The 19,442-nt window shown below is 38.0% G+C and overlaps 1 protein-coding gene across 1 annotated transcript in view; it reads right to left on the reverse strand.

Moving 5' to 3' along the window:
* Nucleotides 1-2,248: 2,248 nt before the first annotated feature.
* KLHL20 (kelch-like family member 20) overlaps nt 2,249-19,442 on the reverse strand; it is a 91,371-nt gene continuing 74,177 nt past the window's right edge. Inside the window, exons 8-12 of the mRNA XM_006892628.1 lie at nt 18,630-18,773; nt 7,714-7,847; nt 6,392-6,600; nt 5,534-5,640; nt 2,249-2,577 (exon numbers count right to left, since the gene is read on the reverse strand). Coding sequence (XP_006892690.1) covers nt 2,493-2,577; nt 5,534-5,640; nt 6,392-6,600; nt 7,714-7,847; nt 18,630-18,773 — 679 coding nt within the window. The 3' untranslated portion in view covers nt 2,249-2,492. The remainder of the gene's footprint in view (nt 2,578-5,533; nt 5,641-6,391; nt 6,601-7,713; nt 7,848-18,629; nt 18,774-19,442) is intronic.

Genomic DNA, 19,442 nt, shown 5'->3' on the forward strand with positions numbered 1-19,442 from the left:
TAGTGATTAGAATAATGATAAATAAGCAAGAATACGTATACCCAAGCTACAAAGTAATTAGCAATAAGCAGGTCATTTTCCCAAAATAACCATTTGACAAGTAAGTCTCACAGTTTAGGAGGTTTCAAGTCTGAATCCCAGGTACCAGCTGAAGGCAAGGCTTTCTGTGGTGGTTCTGAAGGAAGTTATGCTGCAGAAAGTCCATCCATAATGTTCTGTCTACCAGCTGGGTAGCCACTTGGCTGCTCACAATAAAGACCACCTTTCCCAGCCTTCCTCAAAGGTAAATATAATTGTGTGCCTGTTTTGACCCTAATGATAGAAATAGAAGTGTAATATATATTCTTCCATGGACCTTAAAAGTAGCTGCCATGAATGCCTTCCCCCATTCTTTTGTCCATTTTTGCTGCCTGGAACACTGATAAAATGACTCCACCTTAGATTATGGGGACAAATCTAGCAGGAGGCAGAACAGGGTATGGGAAGAATGTGTGTTTTCAGGACTTCCTGAAATGTTCCTTGTTTATGGTTTCTTCATCATCATCTTATTGTCGCGTCAGAACTGGTTCATTGCTAACTCCAGCAGGTTTCTAAGGTTGTAAATGACACAGAGATTGATAATCTTCTCCACTCTGAGCTTCCAGAGAGGTGTAGCCTTTCATTTAGTGGTGCAACTCCCTACAGACTATGCCACCAGTTCTCCCTGTTTCTAGTTTGGAAACTTATAAATGCTACATACAATTATAAAATGAAATTAGAGCTAAAAGAAAATAAATCTAAAAACAGAAACCAAATATACCTACCTATGTTAGGCTCATAGCATAATCACACAAATAATATTTTCAGTTTCTTTAAGTTGTAGTTATTTTGACTACACATTCTTACCCACTACCTCACCGCCATCCAGTTGAGTCTAACTCAGTAACCTTGTAGGAAAGAGGAGACCTTCCCTATGAGGTTATTGAGGCCATGGAAGCCTACTTCTTCATTTTCCTCCCACACTGGCTACTGGGTTTTGAACCGCAGATCATGTGGCTAACGTCAAGTATTTTAACCACTATGTCACAAGGGCTCTTTATACACTTTTAGTGGACTTTAAAAAGAAGTATGAGCCAAAAATTTTTTTTGGTAAATACTACCTTTATTTTAAAAAGTTATACATGCTAGAAAAAAGCATAAATGATAAATGTAAACAGTTGTTTACAAATATTTTTTTTCCTTGTAAAGGTGCAAATGATCTTTAAATGTAAACACAAAAATTGCCAAACTTTTTTTTACAGGTAGAGAGGAGAAGGTTATTCCTTTGTTTGCAATTAAAATCTCAAGTCATTTTCCTGCAAAATACTCTGGAAAAAAACAAAACTAATTTGTGAACACATTGAGGGAAAAAACCTAAAAACATTTATGCACTGAATTTCTATTTTTCCTTAAAACTTTTAACTCTTCACCAGAAAGTGCAATTTGAAGGAATTAGTAGGAGTGGCCTTGTAGAATGAAGACAATGATATATAATTTGAATGACAGAATCAAAATGCTAATAAAATGCCTGTGTTGGCTTTACACTCATTAAAATGAACTAACTAAAGAATTCATTCCTTTGGATGCTCTTATTAATGGTAAGCTCCTGCTTCACCAGGCCTAACCATCAAGTGTAAAAACTTGTATGACAATATCTATTCACTGAGGAGAGGAGAACATCTCTCCCCGCTGGTCCTTGGAAATTTGCTTCAGTTGGTAATGTTTTGAACAGAAACTCTTGTAGAGTTGCATATAAACCTTGTGAATGATTCTTAAGATAGCAAGTGTCTTTTTTAGAAGCACTGAGCAGAGCTCTAGATCCAGCAGAAACTATGAATATTATGAAAAAAAGATTAAATATAGCAGAAAACAATCATGTCACAAAAGGAAACAAGACTCAAACATCCACTTATGAAAAACTGAAACACTGAGTTACAATTTTACTTAGTGTTTCTTTTGCATTGTATTATTGTAAATGAGACTTTAAAAAAGATTTCCAAGTATTCTGGTGCTCTTAAGAATGAGGCGAGGCAATACATTTTGTGTATCTACCTTTGTCATTGATAAACCTTTTAAAGAAGAGGATTTCTGTGGGTGGAGGGCCTAGATGTGACAACTTAGATCATACCTAATAACCCTTCTCCTCTTAGCAATATTTTCAAATGCAATCAATACCTTAAAAATTTAGTTCTGCTGCTTGGAATTTCTTATTTTTCTTTTTTTTTTCTTGGTAGGAAGAAGGTTAAGTACAAAAAAAGTACATGATAAGTTAAAATAAAAAATAAATATTCTTCAGAGCTGAAAATTATTGTGCAAAGGTGGCATCTTGCAGGTGAAGTAGTTTCATTGGATTTGTATTTCCATATGTTGAGGCACCGGCAAAGAGTAAAATTGTAATGTTTTCTTGAAATGTACAAAGCTCCAAAGTCAAGACTCTCCAGAATACAGGTGCATAAGCATGACCGACTTGATGTTTACCATATGTGGGACTCACAATGTGTCATTTTAATAACTCCGACGCCACCCCCTAGTCGACGATAATTCATCCCGCCATATAACCTGCAAGGAAAAAAAGCAGCAGCAGATCTTCTAAGTGGAAAGAGCAATTCTTTTCATTAACTAAGAGTTTATGTAACACATGCTTTTACACCTTGTGTCACTACTAGTTTTTTCAACTTGACACACATCTAAATATGAGAAATTGGAACTGAGTCTGGTTAAGTTGCAGAATTATTTCAGACATTGCTTATCTCCCATATGGGAGACTATCTGAAGAAAACATAGTGATCTCTCAATATCTTCAGGAACTTAATGACTGTTCTAAAAACTTGTTGCCACTAAATTGATGCTGTCTGATAGCAACCCTCCAGGACAGAACTGCTCGCGGGGTTTCCAGGCTGTCGTCTTCACAGAAGTGCCTTAACCACTGTGCACATCTCATGAATATTACTTACCATGTTCATGTAATTCTTGAGGATAAGTTGTTAAAGAGATTACCTGGTCATCTATAACTGACTGTTTAGTGACACTAAAAACCCCTCACATTGGACTATAATAATTAAGTGGCAGAACTAAATTCTGCTTATTTTCCAAATGTTGTTGTTGTTGTTGTTATGTGCCTTCGAGTCGTTTGCGACTCATAGCGACCCTATGTACAACAGCCCTAAACCGTGCTCTATCCTGTGCCAATCTCATTGCCTCTGACACACCCATCCCAATTACCCCAGTCACTGAATCAATCCACCTCATAGAGGGTCTTCCCCTCCTGCACTGTCCCTCTACTCTACCCAGCATGATGTCCCTCTCTAAAGACCTGTCTCTCCTTACAACATCATCAGAGAGTTGGACAATGACTAGGGAGGATAGAAGGAAAATTGACGCCTTTGAGCTGTGGTGCTGGAGAAGAGTATTGAATGTACCATGGACTGCCAAGAAAACAAACAGATTCATCCTAGAGAGGGTTAAACCAGGCTACTCCTTGGAGGCAAGGATTCTGGGGCTTCGTCTGACATACTTCGGACATTTTCCAAATAAAATTCTAATAAAGAACTGAGTGGAAAAAATACCACCCAAGTGGAAGATTCATTAAACCATTATCTTCATTTATTAAGCTATTATGTGTCACTTAGCTCTATTCAGTTTTGTTAGTGATCTTCCCTGATCACCTTTAAAACTGACTTACCCCCCTGTAGTTCTTATTCTCCCTTGCTTTGCTATTCATCAGAGCACTTCCACCCTCTGGATAGTACTGCCTATCTCCCTCACTGCAGCTGACTCCACGAGGGTAGGGGATTTTTTTTTTTTAAGTTTGGTATTCTTAAGAAGCCCTGGTGATACAGTAAATTATGTGTTGCATTGTTGACTGAAAGGTTGGCAGTTTGAAGCCACCAGCTTCTCCATAGGGGAAAGATAAGGCAGTCTCATTCAGCAAAGATTTACAGTGCGGGAGGTCTGATGGAGGGTCACCATGAGGTGGAATCAACAAGAAGGCAGAGCAGGCTTGGGGTAGCACTCCCAGTAAATCTTTACTGACTTCACAGGACTGTGAAAATGTGATGAAGGAGGGAAAAGTATTGTGATCACTGAGCAAAATAGAACCATCACAATGTCCGGAATAATAATGAAAAAAAAAGCCATGTAAATAGTGAAGGCCTTCCTAGAGATGAATACTTAGTTTATTCATTATATTCAGAGAGTATTTAAAAAAAAACACCCAATGAGCCCCAAGCCAAAATCCTAGGTGGGTAGCTGGAGGCTCAAAATGAGGAAATATTGGACTACTGCATGTCCCTTTTGAAACTGTTATTGTTCCTTGCCTCAAGTTGCAACCAAATCAAAGTTGACCCTCCTGTGGGATTTTAGAGGCTATAAATTATATGGGAAGAGACTGCCCATCTTTCTCCAGTGAAGCAGCTGGGGATTTGAACTGCATGCCTTTGGGTTGGCAGTACAACTACTTGTGTATCTTCTAGTTGGAACCAACCTGTAGCTGAACCTCCAGCACGTTTTCAGAGGCAGTTAATTGCAAGGGAGGAGAATAATGCCCATCTTTCTCCCACAGAGCAGCTGATGGATTTTGTACCACATGCCTTCTGGATTGCAGCACAGCTTCCTACCACGTAGGTCACCAGAGCTCTCAGCACTAGGCTACACTGACCCTAAAATAGGGCCCTGCTTACCGTTTATGGTCATAAAACCTCCCAGAATGTCTGTTACTCTAGAGCTCATGGTTTTGATACCAATAATCCTAAACTTGTTCAATAAAGCAACTAGAGCAAAATTTGCTGTGAAGGAAATCCCGAATTGCTTTGGAAAGCAAAATTATTTTCTTAGAAGACTTAGAATTAAAGAAGGGAATATATCAAACCTGTAGCATTAATATTCTGTATTATATTTTAGTATTAACTATTTAGCATTTTAATCTCTGCTAAATAAAAGCATTGGGCATATCTAAGTGTTAGTCTTAAAAGTCCAGTATAAAATATGTCATTGACTGATTATTTAGAATTATGAGCTCAAAGATTTTGAGATTTTTGCTAAGTTCCTAAGTCAGGAGACTTACGAGAATTTATAATGCATTGCTATGTAATGTACATAGGATTTAATAGACAAGAATTTAAAAGCAAAGTAGAATTTAACCTATAAATGCAGCCCTCTCCAAAAATGACTTAAAACTGATTAGATTTTAAGTAGAATGGTAATACATTTAATTTTAAAAAAACTCTGGAGACAAACGTTTTAAAATTAAGCAAAAGTCAGAAAAATTGCACTGATAGATTGAGAGTCAAAACCTTACGTTCTAACACTGTTAACTACTATTCATTTGCTCAGCCATTTTATTTCAATGCCATGGTCTCAGCTGAATATGACAGAGCTAGAGAGTGTGTCTGTTTCTTGAAGTTCTAATTTTGTAAGGTATCTCTCACTTTATAGCAATGAAGTCCAAACTGAGCCATCAAATATGGATAACCTTACGCTGTAAGTAAGATGATCTGTAACACTGCTTAAAGTTTACCTCCATGTATTGGCATCAGGATCAAAAACTTCAATGGTCTTCAAGTATGTTGTGCCATCAAAACCTCCTACTGCCATGAGTTGTCCATTCACCACCGCCAGGCCCACCTATAAGAACAAAACACAGTGGCTGTTGGAAAAACGAAAATTACTGGGAAAGTTTAGACTAGTTTCTGGTTAAGAATGTTTCATAAAAAGAGAATTCTTTATGGCTTATGTGAACATGGAGGGGAAAAAAAGTAATGACACAAAAGTACTAAATTATGGAAGCTTTAAATTATATACTGAAGTATAACATTTACAGACGTTTCCAAAATAGATTATTACTTAAATTTTAGGAAAATAATTCTAAAGATCCTCTAAACTGCTTTCACTTCTTTCAATTCATATTCTAATCTACTCTAAATTTCTAGTATTCTCTTTTGGAAATAATAATGCTGTCATTTTTTTTTCTTACAAACTTTCTAAAGCTTCCCAAGAGACTCAGTATAAGCTTCAAGTCCTTAGACTATTCAGGCCCTCTTGCCCTCAGTGGGGGAAAAATCCATCTTAGCCAACTATTCTGGCCTCCCCTCCTTCATTTCCCCCCCTTTTCCACCTAAGCTCTTTGCTGTGATATGCTGAAATAACTGCTAGACACTGTCAGAACCATGCACTTGTTCATGCCACCATACTTCTGCACAGGTCCTTAGGTGTTACAATGGTTTGCACTTTACTAACTCACCCAAAAGTACTCTGAAAGACAGATATGCTTCTAAAATGTCCCAGGCTTGAAAACTATGGATAGTTGTACAGAGCTCTCGGTGCTTATTTTTTGAAGCTCTGAATCTCAGCAGTTGGGCAAGCAGGAAGTACTCACTCCACTTCGGCGTGATGTCATAGCCACCACTGGAGACCACTGGTTGGTCCTGGGGTTGTATCTCTCAGCACTGCTAAGCTCTGTAGTGTCATCTCTGCCTCCTACGGCATAGATCATGTCCTGATACACTGCACAGCCCAGGTGTTTCCTCCGGGTCCCCATAGGGGCTATAGTATGCCATCTGTTTTCCTGAGGATTGTATCTCTCCACTGTAGAGAAAAAAACTAGTGAGTGACCTTTCAATCTGAACAGCACACCACATACATTCTCACAAAGGATTGGTTTCTTTCAGGTTGGTATGGTGGAATCAAGACACATCTATGTTCTAGTTCTGGCTACAGCACGAATTAGGCAGGTGACCCCAGCCCCACTCTTATCTTGAAAGAAACAATATCAGAACTTTTAGCACCTTTCATTATTAATGATTTATTATCACAATCAACTTCTGTGCTTATCCTCTGTCTTAAAAAACAACAACAACAACAAAAACACCCAACCACAAAAAAAGGGCTGGGCAGGGAGAAAAGTGCAACAATGAATGAATGGAAATCCAAAATATCTGTAAATGTTCATTAAAATTAATAAAATAAAAACCCCACAAACCAACCAAACAAAAACACTCAAAAACCAACCCTGCACTTTAAACCATTGAAAAAGACCAGACAAGATATAAGAATGATGCTAGCTAGAGCCACATTTATAATATCCTTTGGCAAAAATACTCATCCCAAAATAAAAACAATTAACAAATAAATCAATTTCTAGTTAAAATTTATTTTGGTATTATATAGAGGGATGCTGTGTGTATGTGTGTGTGTGTGTGTTATGGTTCTCTTTAAGGAGAAGTAAGGGTGAAAGGGAAATAACATGCAAAAAATTAGTCCTTTTTATTCCTTAGAAATTTTCAGTTGTTTGCAGCATAGGAGAAACCTATTTGGGGACTGTACTAGAACATTAAGGCTAAGGAAGAAGTTGAGGAAGAGGTGTACTCTCCTATAGGGAAAAGAAAATGTTTTTCTACCAAGTTATAGAATAACCTGGCCTCTATCCTATTCATAGAGGAACTAAAGGATATATAAGGAACTATGGTGGCCCAGTGGCAAGAGAAGTTGTGCTGCAATCCCGGAAGCATTTGGCTTGAGGTCAGCAGCTGCTCTGCAGGAAAAGGAAGGGCTATCTCCTCCCGTGCAATTAACTGTCTCTGAAAACCTGCTGGAGAGTCAGCTATGGGTTGATTCTGACTCTACGGTACTCAACAACAACTACAACAAAGGATAAATGCTAGTTAGGGGTAACCAGATTGACTGAGGGAAGGGACTAACCTGTATTGAGTGGAGATGTCCCATCAGAACCACCTACAGCATATAAAAATCCTCCTAATACAGCCACAGCAACGCCTAATCTTCTAGTGCTCATAGAAGCCACACGAGTCCACTTGTTCTCCTTTGGATCATATCTATAGTAGGAGAAATGAAAGACTGTTGGCATGTTTTGAAGAAGTAAAGCTTTTTCATAAGGTCTAAAATCAATATCCTGGCTACACTGACTTGTATACATACTGAGAATATCATTTGCTTGGTTATTAGGAAAAAATACATTTAAGATTTGTGCCTATACATTATTGAGCTATGTTCCACACCGAACTACAAACAACACTGCTCCTTTGCCATCTGTTTCTTGTTAGATTAAAAGATGGACGAGACTGAAAGTCTGAGCGTGAGAAAAGGGACTTGTTCCTTTCTGTTTATTTACCATTCTTGTTAATGTGGTCCTAGCAACTGTTGTTCACCCTGACAATTTCATTTTATTTTAGTTTTAAGTCTTTGACATTCCCAGAACTGGCCTCACACTTTCCTCATAAAGGTATATGACACCTCTTCTAACCTCCTAAGCTACCAATATACTGCTACATAACAAATCACCCCAAAACTCAATGACTTAAACAACAATAATTTTTGTTTATATGGCTCAAGAAGGACGTCACTGAACAGTGCTGGCTCAGGTCCCTTGTATGTTTGCAGTGAATGGTGGCTGCAGGTGGAACAGCAGAGGTAAAGCAGCTGGGACTGACTGCACAGCTCTCTCTTGGTCTTTCCATGGAGCCTAGTTTGGACTTGCTCACATTATGGGCAACCCATGACAGTTCATCATGTAGGTTGTTGATGAATCTTCCCCGGTCTTGATGCCATATTCCTCTTCATACAGCCTAGCCTCCCAGACAATCTGTTCTGCATAGAGATTATTAAAAAGGTATGGAGATGGGGCACATCCCTGGTGTACATACTTCCCAATTTTGATCCATGCAGTGTTCCCTTGCTCTGTTCTGACAACTGCCTCCTGGACCAAGTATAGGCTTCGCATAAGCACTAACAAGGGTTCTGGGATTCCCATTCTTCTCACAGTCTGCCACAGTTTGTTGTGATCCACACAGTCAAATGCCTTTGCATAGTCAATGAAGTACAGACAGACATTCCTCTGGTACTCTTTGCTTTCAGCCAAAATCCATCCGACATTAGATATAATATCCCTAGTACCCTGGCCTCTTCTAAACCCAGCCTACACTTCAGGTAGTTCTCTGTTGATGTGCTGTCCAGTAGTTTTTGTATAATCTTCAGCAAAATCTTGTTTGCATGTGATATCAATGATCGCTAATTTCCACACTCTGTTGGGCCACCTTTCTTTGGAATGGGAATGAATATAGATCTTTTCCAGTCAGTTGGCCAGGTGGTTGTCCTCCAGATTTCTTGGCACAACCTGGTGAGCACATCCAGGGCAGCGTCTCCTGAAATATGTCAGTTGGTTATGCCATCAATTCCTGGGGCCTTGTTTTTTGCCAATTCTCTCAGAGCAGCTTGAACTTCTTACTTCATCACCAAAGGCTCTTGCTCATATGTTGTTTCATGAAATTGTTCTGTGTCTGCCAATTCCTTTTGGTAAAATGATTCTGTATACCTTCCATCTTCTTTTAATGCTTCCTGGATCATTTAATATTCTGCCCAAATCATCCTTTAGTATTGCAATTAGAAGCTTGAATTTGTTTTTCAGTTCCTTCAGTTTAAGCAATGCTGAGTGAGTTTAGTCCCTTTGATTTTCTGACTCCAGCTCTTTGCACATTTCATTGTAATACTTTGTCTTTCCACGCTGCCCTTTGGAATCTTCTGTTCAACTCCTTAATATCTAGATTTCTTCCCTTTGTGTTGGCTTCTCAGTGCTCTACTGCAATATTCTGAGTTTCTTCTGACATCTATCTTGGTCTTTTCTTCATCCTGTCTTGGCAATGACCTTTTGCATTCTTCCTGGATGGTATTCTTGATATCCTCCCACAGCTCATCTGGTCTTTTCTCATTAGTGTTCAAGGCCTCAAACCTTTTCCTGAGATGGTTTTGAAATTCAGGTGGGACAGACTCAAGGTCAAATTTTGGTTCCCGTGGATTTGAATACCCTTAGAAAATGAGAACTGAGGCTCAAATGGAGACCTGAACAGATGTCCAGCCAAAAATGAATTGGTTGAGAAATTGTGGTACATTAATACAGTGGAATACTATGCAGCACACAGGAGCAATGATTTTGTAAATTACTACCTAACTTGGAAGGGGCTGGAGAGAATTATGCTGAGTGAACTCAGCCTCACAAGGACAAACAATTAGTGTGAGAATCCATGGGAGGGGGAGGGTGGAAGCAGAGGGTTGGGGGGCTGTTAATCACAGGGTTGCACAATTTGATGGGTGAGTGGAGTGAAGGAAATGGAAAGGTTCTTTTGTGAAAAACAATGTATTAAAACGTTGTAAATAAATCAGTATAAAATTAAAAAAATATATCCTTGGGATGTGGAGAGGGGAGAACTCTCAAATACTGTTGGTGGGATTGTAAAAAGGTGCAACCACTCTGGGAGACAGTTTGGCATTTCCTCAAAATGTTGAGCATAGAAACAGGTATTCCACTACTAGGATTATACCCCAGGGAAATTGGAACTGAGACACAAACTGAGATTTGTACACCAATAGTCTTAGCAGCCTTATTTATCATCACAAGAACATGTAAACAGCCCAAATGTCCAACCACAACCAAATGGATTGAGAGGTTGTGGTATATTCACACAATGGAACACTATGCAGCACTTAGGAGCAACGATTTTGAAAAATACTACGTTACTTGGGAGAGGCTGGAGAGCTTTATGCTGAGTGAACTCAGTCTCATGAGGACAAATACTGCATAAGACCATTACTGTAAAAACAGAAGGATAAATAGTAAAACACGTACAGGAACTCAAGGTGGGGGTACAGGGGGAACAGAGGGGTGAGGATAGGTAAGGGTGAAACCACAGGCTGCACAGTTTGGTGGGTGGAATGAGGGGGTGAAGGAAATGGGAAGGATCCAGCAGAGACCTGAAAAGACAGGGTAATGATGGGCAAGGTCCAACTGTGATTGATTTTATGAAACAATGCATGAGAATGATTATATGAAACAATGTGAATGAAGAATAGTGTGAAACAAAATGTATATAAACTTTTTAAGCAAACCAATTAAGAAAAAAAGTAAAACAGAATGTATATGAATGATTATATGAAACAATTACATGAATGAAACATAATGTAAAGGAATTATATGAAAACCAATTAAAAATATATATGAGATTTATATCCTTGGAAACCTGATAGAGGGCTGGCACGAAGTGGAACAAGCTTGAGGGCCTGGGAGTCTGGGTATTTTTTGGCTCATTTCCCTGCTCCTCCCCACCCCTCATCTGGTATGATTTTAACGCATTTAAAGTGACTAGTTTTTTCCTCTTCTGAGGGGCTGTATTTCTGATGTGCTTTTATGGTGTCTAGAGATGTTATTCTACTTTTTGTTCTCTTTTATGAAATAGGACCTTTGCATAGGATATAGTCTCAATATTCTATCATTATTCATGCTTATATTAAATTAATTTTTCTGAAATTTTAAAGCGATTTATGGTATTTTTTTCAAATACTGTAGAGCACCTAGTTGGTTTTTAAAATGTACTATCTATTCTTTCATGACCAAATTATATCCTGCTTTGAATTTTTTTGTTGATACCATGTGCTTTGAGTAATGGAGCCATATTGAAAACAAGGGGGAAAATATTGTAGTAACATGTATTTTGATGCAATTATGCCACATATATCCCAAATGGACTCTAATGATAGGATTGGCAAAGTGAGGATTGTTTCTTCAGATTCACACAGTTATTGAGCAGATCAAATAGCAGCATGTACTACAGTTGTGACAGAGGTGGGCAATATATTTCCCATGGGTCAGGAGAGGGTTAAACATAATGGTTTGCTTCCTGAGATTTATTAGCTTTATTCAATGATAGTGCACGATTCAAAAATCAGGAAAGGAGTGCGTCAGGGATGCATCCTGTCTTCATATCTACTCAACCTATATGTGGAACAGATCATTTGGGACTTTATGAGATGAATGTGGCATCAGGATTGGAGAAGACTCATCAACAACCTTTATTATGCAGATGACGCAACCTTGCTTGGCAAAACAGAAGAGAACCTGAAGTGTTTGCTGTAGGTCAAGGACTTTGATATGGATTGAAGCTCAACATAAAAGAGACAAAGATTCTCACCACTGGGCCAAATGGCAGCACCATAATGGATGATGAGGAGACTGAGATTGTTAACAATTAGCTTGCTTGGTTCTACAATCAACAGTCTTGACACCAGCATTCAAGAAATCAAAAGACCAATGCACTGGGAAAGACTGCTGTCAGGGACCTCTCCAGTGTGCTAAAGAGCAATGATGTCAGTCTAGAGAGTAAGGTGCACCTGATCCACACCATGATCTTTGCATTTACTTGCTATGCATCAGAGAACTGGACAATTAATAAAGATGACAGAAGAAGAATTGATGCCTTTGAGTTGTGGTGCTGGAGAAGAGTATTGAACATACTGTGGGCTGCCAAGAGAACAAACAGGTTTGTCCTGAGAGGGTGAAATCTAGCTGCTCCTTGGAGGCAAGGACTGTGAAGCTCTGGATGACATATTTTGGGCATGTGGCCAAGAGGGCCCAGTCCTTGGAGAGGGGCATCATACTTGGAAAGGTGGAGGGACAGTTCAAGAGAGAAAGACTGAAGGAGATGGTGGAGAGACAGTGCAAAAGAGGACTCTGCAGGAGAAAATGAGATTAGTTCACAATATGGCAGAGTTCAGAGCTATTGTACATAGGGTCACTGTGAGTTGCAGGCAATTTGATGGCACATAACAGTAACCACCACCACAACCACCACCTTCTTTTTGGCCTGCTTTTTTCATGATATGTGTTGTCTGTGCCTTGCTCAATTTTTATTCTATTCATAATAGCTTTCCCTCAGGTTGGAAGCCATGTCTTGGAAGGGCATCCTGCTGGTCAATTTGTAGAGTGCCTGAGGACCGGATGACTCTGACCCAATTAGTTCTCAATGAATGGTGATTTTGATTCTTAGGGGATATGTGACATGTCTGTAGATATTATTGGTTGTTAAACCAGGGGTGTGCATTTGGCACATATTCATTAAGTAGAGACTATGGATGCTATTAAACATCCAAAAATGTACTAAGCAACTCCCCAAACAAGTAATTATCCAGCCCTAAATACAAACAATGAGAATCTTTCCTTTAGCACTTTCTGACTCACTGCAGGTCCCCTGCCCCCTGCATTTACTCTCTGATGGTGGGGAAATCTTTCTTAGTTACAGCTACTATCTATAACTTGTCCTTCTGCACTTTTGAGTGAACATGTATTGGCTTTTTTTGTTAATTCAGGCCTTTATTTCCCTCCCACAATTGGTATTTGTTATGATAATGGAGTGTTATGTATGAAACAGTATTCACTTTTCTTTTCTGTAATGACTTTGCACCTCTTCATGTCATTTTCTTTAGGGATATTTTGCTGATCATCTCCTTATTTTATTAGCTTTTCCTTTTATCTAACTAATTTGTTTAGCTTTCTGAGGAGCTATCAAACTGTTGGCTTTTTTCACAATTGCTCCACCCTTTTACATATTCACCAGCAATACACAAGGGTTAGGATTTCTCCACATTCTCACATACTTTTGTAATTTTCTTATAAAAGCCATCCTAGTGAATGTACTACATTGAATTCTGAAAGTGCAGAAAGAATTTGAGAGGTAAGAGAAAATTGGCACAGCTTTTATGGTATACCTTCAGCTTTATCTCTCCGACAGAGTCAATTTCTTCAACTTAAACATAATAAAATTGTAGTTGCTGTTGGGTGCCACTGAGGTCACTACAACTCATAGTGATCCTATGAACAACAAGGCAGAATCGTGCTTTATCTCGTGACCTCTGATACGCTCGAGCCCATTGTTACAGTCACTGTGCCAACCTCTCCCACTTTGACCCTCCGCCTTTCCAAGCATGTCTTCTTTCAAGGACTAGCACTTCCTGACAACATGCCGAGAATATGAGAGACAAAGTTTCACCATCCTTGCCTCTGAGGAGCACCATGGGTGTACTTCCTTCAAGCAAACTTGTTTGTTCTTTTGTTCCCAGTCCATGGGATATTTAATACTCTTCTCCAAAACAATTCAAAGGCATTAATTCTTCTTGTCTTCTTGACTAATTGTCCAACTTTCAGAGGCATAGAAGCAACTGAAAATACTATGGCAAATTCTGGGAATCAGAAGTACTTTAGTATTTAAACTGACATCACTGTTCTTAAGCATTAATATCAGCAGTCAAAGGTTGACTGTGGAACAATTACTCATAAGCAAGTTCAAACTGAAGTTGAAGAATATATGACCTTTAGTCTACCGCACTTTATGGATTTTTGAGAATGACTTTTCTCTTCATGACTTAGTCTCCCCCCACCCCAACAACTTCAACCCAGCATCATTTCCAACTACCTCAACTGTGGCTGTGTGGTGAGTGATCAGACTCTTCATCATCATCAATAGCTGTAAAGTCAACAGAAGAGAAGGAGCTAACCAGACTGCAGAGAGACTGTAGCAAGGCAAAGCCCTTGAGATGGAGCCAGGGCCAGGGTCCTTGAGAAGGAACCAGAGCCAGAGCTCTTGAGATATAGCCAAGGCCCTTGAGATGAAGCCAGGGCAAGAATCCCTGAGACAGAACCTGAGATTTCGTTTGATGGATGATTGAAGGAGGAGCTGGCTGGAGACTGTTATTTACTGAGCCTGGACTTTCTATGTGTGCTATCTTTGCCCTCACCATCTCCAACTTGTTTCCTTAATGAACGCCCCAACTGTGAGTAAAAAAATATCTTGTAAAGTCTGTGTGGTAATTTACAACAAGTTTTGAACCCAGGAATAAGAAGTAGAGGCAGCAGAATAGAGGTGGAGGCTGGGGGACCATATCTCACTTTGTAGGGATCGGTTTTACACTGTGGATGTTGTTGCTGGTTACAGTTACACTTTGTGGCGTTAGTAGAGGTAAAACTCAGCCATATGTATGTTATCCTTGTTCCTTTTAAATACTTTAAAAAACCACCTCAATAATAGATTTTTTTAAATTTTTTTTTAAAAAAACACCTCAATAATAGATTTAATGCATTAAACACCAGTGACTGGATATCAGACTAGTTGTGGGCTATCATCAGAGATATCATTTATGAAGAAAGAAAAAGGTCATTACAAAGACAAGGAAGCAAGAAAAGACCAAAATAACTGTTATAAGAGAAAATCAAACTAAATGTGGTTGTTATATGTCATTGTATCAAGAATAACTCATAGTGATCCTATGAATAACAGATCTGAACCCTGTCCTGTCTTGTGCCATCCCAATCACTGCTGATACACTGGAGTCTAGGGTTGCAGTCACTATGTTAATATAGCTGTTATCTCCTTGAAGGTCTTCTCTTTCATTGACCTTCCACCATTCATTTCCTAGCATGATGTCTTCTCTCAAGAGACATCTAGTAAGTGTTATTTTAAAAAGTTACAAATTTTTTCTTTTCAAAAAGTGAGGATGAAAATATTATGTGCTTATCAGGATGTTAGTAGGTTCTTATCAGCACATGAAATTCCAAAATGTAATCTTTAGGACAGAATAATAGAAAACAGAGTAGGAAATCAAGAAAAGAATTTCTGTATAAAATAATACTGGATGAGGACTTCCAGGTAAAATGACAGATTAGGCCCATGAAATTACCAGAATTTCTTCAACTAAAATAGCAGAAAATGAAGACATGTTTGGTAATTCTGGAACTCTGAATCAAAAAGTTCAAATACTGACTGAAAGAAGAAACTGAATGAAAACAACTAAAGATTAACAACACAGGACTGTCAATAGTCTGGCTCTGCCATTTTGAACAGCTGTTTATCTAGTCAGTGTAGGAAATCAGGATTGCTGCAATATCTACAACCAGCTGGCTAAGAACAAAAAAGGTCTGATCTCTCTCCTTATTCTCCATGCCCTCCTATTTCCTCCAAGAAAGATGAAGAAACCAGAGAAACACAAAAAAGCATGCCATAAAATGAAAGCAAGAAAGCCAATCTATAACCTATACCCAATTAAATATCTATCAGTAATTACACTGACTCTGAATGGAGTAAATGAAAAGAAAAAGAACAAAAGAATGGCTAAGAAAGCATGAGTCCTCAATATGCTGCTTACAATAGACATACCTTAAACTAAAACACAAAGAGATACTAAAAATCAAAGGGACAAAAAAAATTCACACAAATGCAATAAAAAGATAAGAGTGGTAATGTAAATTTCTGGTATTAAAGGCAAACTCTAAGCATAAGTGACAGTGCAGGGTGTAATATAATGACCAAAGCATCAACTGAACAAGAAGATATAACAATAATCAATATCTACATATTAATGACAAGAGTCTTAAGATACGGAAACTAAACTTTAAGAGGTTTAAGTTAACAAGTGACAAAGAGGAAATAAAATGATCAATAATCAAGCAAGCAAAACTAAAGTTTAAAATTAAAATTTTTGACTTTTTACTAAGAATCTCTCATGGTCTACTCTGTGGAAAGATGTGTTTCTAACTCAAAGGTAGCACCTCTCTGGCAATTCAAATCCACCTGCAGTTCTGTAGAAGAGAGACTGATGATCTCTTTCTGTGCAATTTACAGCCTCAGAAATTTTTAATTGGTTCTAACTCAATGTCAATGAATTAGAATTTGAGGTTTGAGAACTTTATGGAAAAGAAAGAGTCCCTGGATAAGCAAAGCAATACTGAAGAAGAAAAACAAAGTAAGAGGCCTCACACTTCTTGATCTCAAAATTTATTCTACAGCCACAGTAACCAAACTAGCCTGGTACTGGACAGTGACAGGCACACAGACCAATGGAACAGAACTGGGAACCCAACGTGGGGAAAAACCCCACCCACATATGGACGGCTGATCTTTGACAGAGAGATGAAGTGTAGTAAGTCCGGAAAAGAGCCCTTTTAACAAATGATGCTGGCAAAACTGGACCTATTAGTAGAAAATTTAATCAAGACCCATACTTCATTCCACATACAAAAACTAACTCAAGACGGATCAAAGATATAGGCAAAACCCCTAAAGCTATACAGTTCATCAGAGAGTAAACTGGGCAAATTTAGGAACCTTAATCTCTGGCATAACTAGACTATTAAATATAACTGAAAATGCATGATCAGCAGAGGATAAGATAGAAGATTTAGACTTTTTAAAAATGAAATTCTTATATGCATAAAAAATTCTCCAAAAGACTAAAAGGAAAACATAGACAGGAAAGAAATATTTGGCAACAACATATATGACAAGGGACTCATCTCTAAAATTAATGAAAAACTTCTAACACCTCACCAAACTACCCAGTTACAAAATAAGCAGAAGACATGCAGATGACCTTATCAGACAGATGCCAATCAAAATGCTGTCATCTCGCCTATGCAATAGTAACAAAGTTCAATATGACAGCAGACAAATATTGGCTAAGAGTATAAGTAGATTAGAACTCTCATACACTTGTAGTATGAATACAAAATGGTGCAACCACTGCGGAATGCCGTTTGCACTTACTTTGGAAAGCTGGGAATAGAAATATAATTTGACCAAGTAGTCTCACTACTAGGTATATATATTAAAGAAGTAAGAGTTGTGCATACTCATATTCATGGCAGCATTACTTAAAATAATAGACAAAACCAACTCAAGTGTCCATCAATGGACAAATAGCAAAAGAAATTATGGAATACAATGTATTATCATGCAACCTTACAGAATGATAAAGAATTCATGCATAACATGGATAAATACAGACGAAATTATGCTGAGTGATATAACTCAAAACTATTTTCGTCAAGTCAGAACCTACTCCCAACCAACCCTCTATTGGGTTTCTGAGCCTGTAAATCACATAGGTAGAGCTTGTCCATTTCCCTCCTGTGGACTTGCAGGTTGACTTCTTTGGGCCAGCAATGCAACTCCTTACTGACTATGCCACCAGAACTCTTAAATTAGTCACAAAGGACAATTATGATACAAAATAACTATTACAAAAAGCTAGGAAGATTTATACAGCGGGATGGGAATGGAGGGAGACTGAGAGTAAAAAGTATTAATATGGTACACGAAAGGCAACATAATCAAGGGTATATCACACATTGTAATTAATTACATTAAATCAACTTTAATATTATAAAACATAATGTTTAGGAATAATTAAGTGAGAAATCAATAAAAACCCTGATATAATCTAAAAAGCAGTCTATGAAGTCTTTATAAAATATGCTAGACAAAATACTATTTCTCCAATAATATCTCTGAAGTTGGTCCAGGCATAATGCATTAAATGTATTACAGGTAGACTGGGAAGAAATCAGCACCTATTTTGTATACAGAATGTCATTTAAAATGTGTTCTCACCACTTGGATGTTAGGAATAATCAGTGTTACATATGATTTTTAAAAACTAGTGCTGTATATTTCATGTTACTGTACTTGAAAATGAACTGAAAATGCTTTCCTTAATGTCTGTAGGAAATAGTGGATTCCCCATTGCTCCAATAGCATCTGTAATTGTTTCTTTAACTCAGTGACCCTATAATCTGATCATAAGATTTCTGAGGCTGTAAATCTTTACAGAATTAGACTTCTACACCTTCCTCCTGAAGAAGGGCTGTAGAATCAGATTCAAACTGCCAATATTCTGGTTAGCAGCCAAAGTGCTTTATCCACAGCACTACCAGGGTTTATTTTAAAGAACAATCTCTATTCTTCCAGAAAGAATAATGGACAATGACATTTTTAAAAAATCACCTCTCAACAATGTTGAGGCAAGACACACCATCCTGTCCACCCACAGCATAGAGAAAGCCTCCCAGAACTGCCACGCCAACACTTGTCCTGCAGGTACTTGTCGGGGCCACGTCACTGCTCCACTGGTTTGTCTTGGGGTCATATCTGCAAATGACATACCAAGAGCACAGTTTGTATTATACAAAAACTGGTTGTGTTTGCATATTCAAAATAAAAAGAATTTATATGACATAAATGATCTCTCCTAACAATTAGTTGAATGTAACTAAGGTATATGAAAGTTTTTGTGTATTCCATTTTAGAAATTTTTTTTCTGATTTACATAGTTAGATTTTATTTCTGTGATTCATTCATCCATGAGAGAGAATAGACTGGAAATAGAATTTAGACCAAGCTCCCTAAGAAGGTATTAAACACAGCATATTCCTAACATGTAGTTGTTGATATTAGTGAAGACACAAAATACTGGTTCTTCAGTACAAAATGATCAAATTCTACCAGTGATATAGATTTCATGTTCTAGTCATTCTTTCTCCTTTCTTCCTGACTTTGGAAGTCCCTGTAATACCAGAGAATAACTGAGAAATTGGTGATTCTTTTTCCATCCCTTTCTAAGTATTCTCTTCCTTTTTAGTTTTAATTTTTTTAATACATTTTAATTTATTTCTTTTTCATTTCAATGAACATCTACAGAGATTTTGGAATTCCATTCATTCATTGTTGCATCCTTCTCCCCGCCCCCCCCCTTTGCTCTTCTCCTTCAAAAGCAAAAGAAAAACTCCCTCATTGGTACACAATCCCCCCCGCACCTCC

Source organism: Elephantulus edwardii, unplaced genomic scaffold (genome assembly GCF_000299155.1).
Source record: "Elephantulus edwardii isolate Elephantulus edwardi_28Jun2011 unplaced genomic scaffold, EleEdw1.0 scaffold00117, whole genome shotgun sequence".
NCBI lineage: Eukaryota > Metazoa > Chordata > Mammalia > Macroscelidea > Macroscelididae > Elephantulus > Elephantulus edwardii.